This window comes from Nyctibius grandis, chromosome Z (assembly GCF_013368605.1).
Source record: "Nyctibius grandis isolate bNycGra1 chromosome Z, bNycGra1.pri, whole genome shotgun sequence".
Classification (NCBI taxonomy): Eukaryota; Metazoa; Chordata; class Aves; order Nyctibiiformes; family Nyctibiidae; genus Nyctibius; species Nyctibius grandis.
Window position 1 is genome coordinate 63,889,936 of NC_090695.1, and position 10,299 is coordinate 63,900,234.

The 10,299-nt window shown below is 44.3% G+C and overlaps 1 protein-coding gene across 1 annotated transcript in view; it reads left to right on the plus strand.

The window, feature by feature from the left end:
• SPTLC1 (serine palmitoyltransferase long chain base subunit 1) overlaps window positions 1-8,325 on the plus strand; it is a 43,499-nt gene extending 35,174 nt beyond the window's left edge. The window contains exons 13-15 of the mRNA XM_068422291.1: window positions 728-845; window positions 1,733-1,806; window positions 6,893-8,325. Of these exons, the coding sequence (XP_068278392.1) occupies window positions 728-845; window positions 1,733-1,806; window positions 6,893-6,986 (286 nt within the window). The 3' untranslated portion in view covers window positions 6,987-8,325. The remainder of the gene's footprint in view (window positions 1-727; window positions 846-1,732; window positions 1,807-6,892) is intronic.
• The last annotated feature ends 1,974 nt before the right edge of the window (window positions 8,326-10,299 follow it).

Below are 10,299 nucleotides of genomic sequence, written 5' to 3' on the forward strand. Positions count from 1 at the left end.
ATTGGATATAGTTTTTTGCAGGGGAATAACTCAGTCCTGAATATGATAATAGGATGTGTCAGGACAATGACAATGAAATGTCAGTCATTTTTTGACAATCGAATGTCAATCATTCAATCAAATTCTAGGAACCCGATTAACAACTGTCCCTACGTACAGATATAGGAGCAATTCTAGTAATACAACTAGTTTTAGAGGAGCTTCTGACTAAGTGACAGATGATGTTGTAAAGATTTTCTACAGGAAGTAATTTAAAATCAGAAGTCCAAAAAAAAAAAACCTTGTTTCTTCTTATCACATAAGTGGGTAAAAATATTTATTATTATTTATTTTCTTAACATAGACTCCAAAGACTTGACTTAGCCAGCTGTGTTTTTATCAGCAACATATAGGCCTAACACTAAACATTTCTCCTACATCTTCCTAAGGATCCTTTGAAAATTTCTGAATCATTAATCCTTTTTGGAAAAGGAGGAGTCCCTATTGTTACACAAACTTGCTGAAGCTTCATTGACTAAACTCCTTAAGACAGACACCCATGTGATAAATTCTGTTGTCTTTACCTATTTCAAGCTGAAATGCACGTGTTTTGTCTGCATTAGTATTAGTAAAGTGAAATATGCCTCTCTTCTCACTCACCACGTAGAAAGGGGAAACAGTTATTATCTAGAACTTTAACACGTGTGTTCAAGTAGGATGTGCGTTAAAGGCTTTTTATTTGTTTTAGGATTTCTGGCTTAAAAGTAGTGGGAGAATCTTTTTCTCCATCATTGCATCTACAGTTGGAAGAGAGCTGTGGATCGCGAGAAAATGATGTGAAGTTACTCAAAAGAGTTGTGGATTATGTAAGTGTCCCAATAGCAATTAAAATATGTAACTGCCTTTGAACGTGAATAACGAATGAAGTGCACACAGGTAGGGAGGCTTGTTGGGTAACTTGTTGGAATGTCTTGCAGGAATGCTGCAAGAAACTCAGTTTCTTTGCTGACTATAGGGCTATGTTAAAGCCCGTTTTCTAACCATTTCTTGCTGCAGGTGTTTAGGTCTGTAGCACGGGATAAAAATATATATTAGACCTTTTACTTCAGAAAGTAAATTTCCTGTTAAGTACTTCAAAACTCAAGTTAAATTTGCATATAAAACTGATGCTAAGAAAACTTTTATGATGTTCATAAGAATAAAGGCTGTCCTTTGAACAGAGTTCTGGTGGGGTATTTTAACCATTTGAGGTCTAGCTTTTTGTAATTTTGCTCGTTTCAGTCCATGAACTTGCTTTTTTTGTGTGAAGAACCTAATGTTTTGTATGTAGTATTTTTTCCATCTTCAGTACACATCGGTTCTCTTTCTCCCACATGAAGGAGATGAAGGTTGATGAGGAAGTTTTATATTTCAGGTGGCAGGTGAACAAGATGACACAACAAAAAGAAACTCTGAAGTTAATTTCCTTGAAAATATGCTTAAATGTAATTTAATAGCCTATTTAATACAGCATTTTTCTCTGATTACTTGGAGATGAAAGCTAAAGAAGCTATACACTGACTTGTTTTATGTGTTTATGCTATACTAAAATTAGAGATTGTTTTGCACAACCTTCAAAACCTCCATTTGGGAAAGAACTTATAGTTATCCTGACACCAAACTCATGAAAGTTAGTTATATGTATTTGGTGATCAAAAGGATATGCCATCAGAAGTTCACAGATTGATGACTCCTGTATTTTCTTTATTTGTAGTGCATGAATAGTGGTATTGCATTAACTCAGGCCCGCTATCTGGAGAAAGAAGAAAAATGTCTTCCTCCACCCAGGTTAGTAGAAAGTCAATACATCATTTTACTGGATATGACTCTAGCTCTTTTCATACAATGATGGGATTTTGCTCAGTAGACTGGAATCAATAGCTGGTCCTGTAAAACATGGGAAAGGCTCCACTTTGAGGTATATTTTCAGTGACTGTTACAGGATGCTAATACCCTGAAATAACTGTATCAAAACTACCTGAATCTCAGTGATCAGCATGTTGCCTGTTACCAGGCACATTTCCATGAGCTGTGGATCTGCAGGTAAAAAAGATAACAATCAAATTTCTGTGGTGCATATGGGGGGGGGGGGCGGGGGGGGGAAGTAGTCTGACCATTTCTCTGCAGTCACAGAATCACAGAATCACAGAATGTTAGGGATTGGAAGGGACCTCGAAAGATCATCTAGTCCAATCCCCCTGCCGGGGCAGGATTGCCTAGACCATATCACGCAGGAACGCGTCCAGGCGGGTTTTGAATGTCTCCAGAGAAGGAGACTCCACAACCTCTCTGGGCAGCCTGTTCCAGTGTTCAGTCACCCTTACAGTAAAGAAGTTTTTCCTCATATTTAAGTGGAACCTCCTGTGCTCCAGCTTGCACCCATTGCCCCTTGTCCTGTCAAGGGATGTCACTGAGAAGAGCCTGGCTCCATCCTCTTGACACTTGCCCTTTACATATTTATAAACATTAATGAGGTCACCCCTCAGTCTCCTCTTCTCTAAGCTAAAGAGACCCAGCTCCCTCAGCCTCTCCTCATAAGGGAGATGTTCCACCCCCTTAATCATCTTTGTGGCTCTGCGCTGGACTCTCTCTAGCAGTTCCCTGTCCTTCTTGAACTGAGGGGCCCAGAACTGGACACAATACTCCAGATGCGGCCTCACCAGGGCAGAGTAGAGGGGGAGGAGAACCTCTCTTGACCTACTAACCACACCCCTTCTAATACACCCCAGGATGCCATTGGCCTTCTTGGCCACAAGGGCACACTGCTGGCTCATGGTCATCCTGTTGTCCACTAGGACCCCCAGGTCCCTTTCCCCTACACTGCTCTCCAACAGGTCTGTCCCCAACTTGTACTGGTACATGGGGTTGTTCTTGCCCAGATGCAGGACTCTACACTTGCCCTTGTTATATTTCATTAAATTTCTCCCCGCCCAACTCTCCAGCCTGTCCAGGTCTCTCTGAATGGCTGCGCAGCCTTCCGGCATCTCAGCCACTCCTCCCAGTTTTGTGTCATCAGCGAACTTGCTGACAGCGCACTCTAATCCCTCATCCAAGTCATTAATGAATATATTGAATAGAACTGGTCCCAGAACCGACCCTTGCGGGACTCCGCTAGACACAGACCTCCAACTGGACTCTGTCCCGCTGACCACTACTCTCTGGCTTCTTTCCTTCAGCCAGTTCACAATCCACCTCACTACCCGATCATCCAGACCACACTTCCTCAGTTTAGCTGCGAGGATGCTGTGGGAGACCGTGTCAAACGCTTTACTGAAATCGAGATAGACCACATCCACAGCTTTACCATCATCTATCCACCGGGTAACATCCTCATAAAAGGCTATCAAGTTGGTTGAGCAAGACTTCCCGTTGGTGAAGCCATGCTGAGTGCCCCTAATGATCCCCCTATCCTTGATGTGCCTAGAGACAGCACCAAGAACAAGTTGCTCCATCACCTTTCCGGGGATGGAGGTGAGGCTGACCGGTCTATAGTTACCCGGGTCCTCCTTCCTGCCCTTTTTGAAGACTGGAGTGACATTCGCTTTCCTCCAGTCCTCAGGCACCTCTCCTGTTGCCCATGACTTAGCAAAGATGATGGAGAGTGGCCTAGCAATGACTTCCGCCAGCTCCCTCAGCACCCGCGGGTGCATCCCATCAGGGCCCATGGATTTATGGACATCCAGGTTGCTTAATTGGTCCCTGACCCAGCCCTCATCAACCAAGACAGATTCCTCCTCTATCCTGACTTCTTCTGAGGCCGCAGGGGTCCAGGGCTCCTCAGGACAGCCTCCAACAGTATAGACAGAGGCAAAGAAGGCATTCAGTAACTCCGCCTTCTTTTTATCCTCTGTCTCCAGGGCCCCCACCTCATTCATCAGTGGGCCTACATTGCCTCTAGTGTTGGCTTTACCTGCAATGTATTTGAAGAAGCCCTTTCTGTTGTCCTTGACCTCTCTTGCAAGGTTTAATTCCAAGGAGGCCTTAGCTTTCCTAGTTGCCTCCCTACATCCTCTGACAACAGACTTATATTCCTCCCAAGTGGCCAGCCCCTCCTTCCACGATCTGTACACCTTCTTCTTCCACTTGAGTTTGCCCAGCAGTTCCCTGTTCAACCATGCAGGTCTCCTGGTACCCTTCCTTGACTTCCTACCTGTTGGGATGCTCTGATCTTGAGCTCGGAAGAAGCAGTCCTTGAACGCTAACCAACTATCTTGGGCCCCCTTACCTTCTAGTACTCTGTCCCATGGGATTTCCCCTAGCAATTGCCCGAAAAGGCCAAAGTTGGCCCTCCTGAAGTTCAGGGTTGCGATTCTGCTAGCTATTCTGTTCCTGCCACATGAGATCCTGAACTCTACCATCTCATGGTCGCTACAACCAAGGCTGCCCTCAACCTTCACCTCTTCCACCAGACCCTCCTTGTTAGTGAGGATCAGATCCAGCAGCACTCCTCTCCTAGTTGGCTCATCCACCATTTGCATCAGAAAGTTATCATCAATGCACTGGAGGAACCTCCTGGACTGAGGATGGCTGGCTGAGTAGGCCTCCCAGCAAATATCAGGGTAGTTGAAATCCCCCACAACCACCAGGCCCTGTAATTGAGAGACTGCTCTCAGCTGCCTGTAGAAGGCCTCATCACCCTCCTCATCCTGATCCGGTGGCCTGTAATAGACACCCACAACAGTATCACCCCTGCCAGCCTGCCCCTTAATTCGCACCCACAAACTCTCAACTCGCTCCTGATCTGCCTCTGGACAGAACTCAATACATTCTAGCTGCTCACTCACATAAAGAGCAACTCCACCACCTCTCCTTAGTGGCCTGTCTTTCCTGAACAGGACATAGCCATCCATGACCACATTCCAGTCATGCGAGGCGTCCCACCAAGTCTCTGTAATTGCCACTAGATCATAGCCCCCCGACCGAACACAGACTTCTAACTCCTCCTGCTTATTCCCCATGCTGCGTGCATTGGTGTACAGGCATTTCAGGGAGCGAGCTGGGCACACCGATTTCATCCCAGATTCACCCCCTGATTTCACCCCAGGGGGATGGGGGGCCTCCTGGTCCACCTCAACACTAGAGCATTGCCCCAGTGGTGCAAGCCCAGCTACCACCCCATCCCCCTTCGAATCTAGTTTAAAGCTCTCCGAATGAGCCCTGCTAATTCCTGTCCCAGAACCCTTTTGCCCCTGCGACATAAACCTTTCCCATGTATCACTGTCACGCCTGTTGTCTTATAAAACCAGCCGTTATCAAAGAACCCAAAGCCCTGCCTGTAGCACCAGTCTCGTAGCCAGGCATTAATAGAGAGAATCCTACTATTCCATCCCACGTCATCACCTGAAAATGGAAGGAGGGAGGAGAAAACAACTTGTGCCCCAGACTCTTTCACCAACCGTCCTAGGGCCTTGTAGTCTTTCTTCATCCCCCTCAGACTACGGGATGCAGCTTCTTCCCCACCTGTCTGGAAGATCAGCAGGGGGTAGTAGTCTGTGGCCTTCACCAGGTTGGGGAGTTGCCTGGTGATATCCCTGATTCGGGCTCCAGGCAGGCTGCAGACCTCCCTGTGATGGGGGTCAGCTCTGCATATTGGGCCCTCAGATCCCTTTAGGAAGGAGTCTCCAACCACTAAAACTCTTCTCTTCTTCCTTGTGGAGGAGGTAGCTATACGCCCGTCAGGTTTTTCTGACTGTGGTGGGACCTCTGATATAGGTTGCCTCTCCACCACATCCCCATTGGACCGGCTGCATTCCACTAGGGCTTCATATCTATTGCTCAGAGGCACCTGTGGAGGCAAGGTAGGCAAGGAGGGCACTCGCCTTTTGCCACGGCCATAGACTTGTCTCCACTCACTCCTCCCCTCTAGGTTACTGTTTTCCACCTGAGAGGGGCAGAGTACAGGGGTCCCTCGATCCTGGGAGCTCTCTGGCAGGTGCTCCCATGTTTGTTGCAGGGAAGGCAGAGCCTGGCTCCACCAGTCTATCTCCATTTCAGCCTCCCGAATGCTCCTAAGCCTTTCTACTTCGGCTTGAAGCCTTTCAACCTGGTTTTGCAGCTGTGCCGCTCGGCCAAGCAGATCATCTACTTGCTCACAGCGCACACAGCCCCCTGACACCACAGAGACGGTGTAGCATTCCCTGCAGCCTGCGACCTGCACCGTCGCCTCCTTCCGTGGGAGCTCTGTCTGGGTTCCCACATCCATTTTGGTCTTCTTCCACCGGGTAGATACCATTGTTCTTCCACTGAGCTGGGAAATACCTGTTGGTGCCACCCCTGGTTCACAGCTCCTTGGCACCTTCCTCGCCTTGTGCTCTGGGAGGGAGTCAGCGCCCTCCCCAACGAGCTGCAAACAACTGCAGCCTCTCCTGCCCTGGGACACACCCAGTCACTGCTGACTCACCCAGGCACTGCTGAGTCTCCCTCACCCTCTCCCGTCTGGCCAGGGACTAGTCCCTGCCCTCCGGGAGGCTCTTATCAACGGTAACAGGGGGTGGTGCCTCCGGCTACGCCCCCTCCTCTCCTGATTCGTTGCCGGGAACCTCCGGGTCCGGGGTCAGAGGGAAGCAGCTCGGGGCTGATGCTCGCGGGGGGCTCAGGGGGGGCCCAGAGTACGAAAAACCGCCCGGTTAAGCCCGATGTCGCCCTCGCCCCCGCACTTACCTCAAGTCGCTGCCGCCGCTTTTCGCTGCTGCCGCCGCTTTTCGCTGCTGCTGCCGCTGTCCTATGTCATATGTCTTGTTTCTGTTTGAATTTGAATTCATAATAATTTCCCTAGAGATAGTGATCTGAATGTGTTAAAATTAGTACAAAAAAAGTTTAAAGCTGAAGGCAAGGAGTAAAGTTTACTGTGTATGTTCTGGTTTTCTTTTTCTAGTATTCGAGTAGTGATAACAGTGGAACAAACAGAACAAGAACTGGACAAAGCTGCATCACTTCTTAAGGAAGCTGCACAGTCTGTATTGAATTAGACTGATCTTTTGGATTCCTCTTTCCCCAACTTACCAGGATAAGTGTTTTACACTGTATAGTGACTTCACTTCAGATATTCAGGTTCTTCCACTGATGGCATTGAAACCTGAGTAATAAGATTATTCCAGAATGTTACAAACGCTGAATTGTGTAACTGGTGAATGACACGGTGTACTTGTAAATGGCAGAATTTGAATTGCTAGCATTCCTTAAAATGGGATATCACTGTTGCATACAGGACTTTTTCATAAGTTGCATCTTAAAAAGTTTAAAATTTATTTCTTCAGACCCTTAAACGTTTTCAAAAATGTATAGGAACATTGTTTTCTCCATAAACATCTAAAATATATCATTTTCTCTGCATATTCTCAGAATGGAGGACAAATAAATGTCAAGGAATTATTGCCCCCCCTGCCCCAAATTGAGATGGCTGTTCCTAATACTGCCAAAAGGGAGAAAATAACACATTAAGAGATAACTTTGTGCTATATTATGTCATTTATTATTGAATTATAGGAGGAACTTAAATTCTTTTTTGTTTATATCTTTAACTATTTTTGGAAGCCAGTTTTTAAGAATGCGTGGCCAGAGAATTCCATTATCTGAATAGTAAATTAATATTAAATACTATTTGATTCCTGCATTTCATATGTAATTGTATGCATGATTGATACTATGGGTGAGGTTTTTCATATTATTTACTTTAAAACATCTAAACTGAAACCTCTGAATTGTCAAACTGGTGTAATTCCATTATAGTATGTTCAGTCAGGGGGCCTTTACACCAGTCTTGAAGAGGAGTCATAAGCAACATAAAGAATGAACCAAGGTTTTGAAACAGCAACTAAATACTAGCGTAGTCAAACTACTTTGAAGCACTAAAATGGTGTCCGTTAAGTTTTCTCTCTAATCAGCTATACCTTAGAGGGGAAGATTTACAGATAGCTAGTAAGAGTTTACATGGTACAAATACTACTGAAACACAAATTGATATGTACACATAAAATCCCCACGCAACTGAATAATAATATTTGGAGGTTATGTTGTCAGGATTTTCGGTGAGCACAGATTGACATTACACAGATGGACACATTACACCACTCAGAGGAGACTGGTAAGGGGGGAATGACTTATAAAAAGCTGTACCTTTTTATAAAATAGAAACTATAGCTATGTATTTCAGGATTTTCCTTTAAGAATGCCCATTTAACAATTCTGTATTCTGCCTGATCTGTGTTCTGGGTTGTTTTGTACTTTATGTGCCTTTTTGGTTGCTGCTACAAGGACTACAGGACTATTTTTGAGAAACATCCTTGTTTAAATAAAAAGTTAATAATATTTGATTCTGATTTTTACTTACATAATTAGATTTTGTAGTATGATCAACCATATTTTGTTGAATATTCTGCATCAGACGAGCATAGTCTATGTTGTCTTCCTCAGTTCATAGTGACTGTCTCTGTGCTGGCTTTCAAAACTTCTCACCTGCGTACATTCAGATAAGCCAGGTAAAGTTGTGTTGGGGCACTTCTGTGATTGTTGCTTGACTATTTGAAATAGTCAAATCATTATCTGTGCAAGGTAAAGAAACCTCCATCCCAATGTGAAAGAGTATTCCTATGTCACTGACATTTACATTTTTCTCTATTAACTGTGAGTAAAAGCCTGTGAGAAGCCAACATTTTAAAAGAGCAAAAATGTGGGGAAGGAAGCTGATTCCTCTTTTACAGACTGGAACTGAAGTGCAGAAAAATCAACCTTCTCAAGACCCTCAGAGATTGTGAGAAATGGAAATTAAAACTTATCACTTACCTTGAGCTTGTGAGCCATTTTTAATTTGATAATTGAAACCTGAATATTCAAGTAAACTCAAGCCTTTGATGTATAAGCTGGGAACAAATGAGGTACTTGTATTGCAATGCAGCATAATAAATGGTTTTGGAGTTCAAGGTAAACCTGTGAAGGTAAGCATATCACCAATTAGCATTGAAGTACTAGGTTGCAGAGTCTATATTCACTTCATGCATTTTGGTTTAGGTTGTCTGCAAACGGGGGAATTTTTTGTTGCACTTTTGAGAACTAGCACCAATCTTCAGATACATGGGTTTGTTCTGTTGGTTTTGTTTTTTGCTTTAAAACGAAGTGATAACACCTAAATTGGCAGGAAGCAGAGTGGAATTTCTGGCGGTTTCAAAGCTGTGACTACATGGTTCTGATGAAACAAAAGTTCATGTCTGTTGCTAAGGGATACTACCATCTGATTCATTTGGCAAACACATACCCAGCATTAAAAAGTTGGTAAAACTGCCTTTGTATGGTTTTGATGTTTAGAAGTGCAATGAAGCTGTTGAAGGGTGTAGAGAACAAGTCTTTTGAGGAGCGGCTGAGAGAACTGAGGTGTTTAGCCTGGAGAAAAAGAGGCTGAGGGGAGACCTTATTGCTGTATACGAGTACCTTAAAGGAGATTGTAGCAAGGAAGGTGTTAGTCTCTTCTCCCGGGTAACAAGCGATAGAACGAGAGGAAACAGCCTCACGTTGCACCAGGAGAGGTTTAGACTGGATATTAGGAAAAATTTCTTCACGGAAGGGGTTGTCAAGCAGTGGAACAGGCTGCCCAGGGAAGCGGTGGAGTTGCCATCCCTAGAGGTATTTAAAAGATGAGTAGATGTGGTGCTTAGGGATATTCTTTAGGGATATTGTTTAGTGGTTGACGTGGTAGTGTTGGGTTGATAGCTGGACTCTGATCTTAAAGGTCTTTTCCAACCAAGACGACTCTGTGATTATTTTTTGATAGGTGGTGAAATGCATAAGGAGAGTGTTAGAGAGAGAGGTATGGCTGAATAACTTTGATTTTTTTTTTCACTTTTGAAATACAATCCTAGTCACTGCACAGAATGGTGTACTGTCTCCTTTCTGTCACTCCGTCTGGACTTCATTATTTTAAACAGGGTTGTGGAGTGTTGGCATTCACTGATCTATGAAGTTGCTACCGCAGAAGTGTCTTGCATCTTAAGATGACTTGAGGAATGTACATGAGCTGTAAATGTGACTTAAACAGAGGAAATATTTACAACTAACACAAAGCATTTGTACATTAAAACGTTTCTGTGTCCTAATAAAAGGAAGTGTCTGGAACATTTCTTGTTGTGTTTTTATGTTCTTTGGCAGTTTTCATGCTAATAAGATAAGGACTTACTCTGTCTTGCTGTTGATGGATTTTCAGTTTTAGTTTCTTGTCCAGTGTGTTCTAGGTCATTGCAAAATATGTATAATAAAAGTCACATAAACTAATAAATCAGCTGAGCTGCAGAT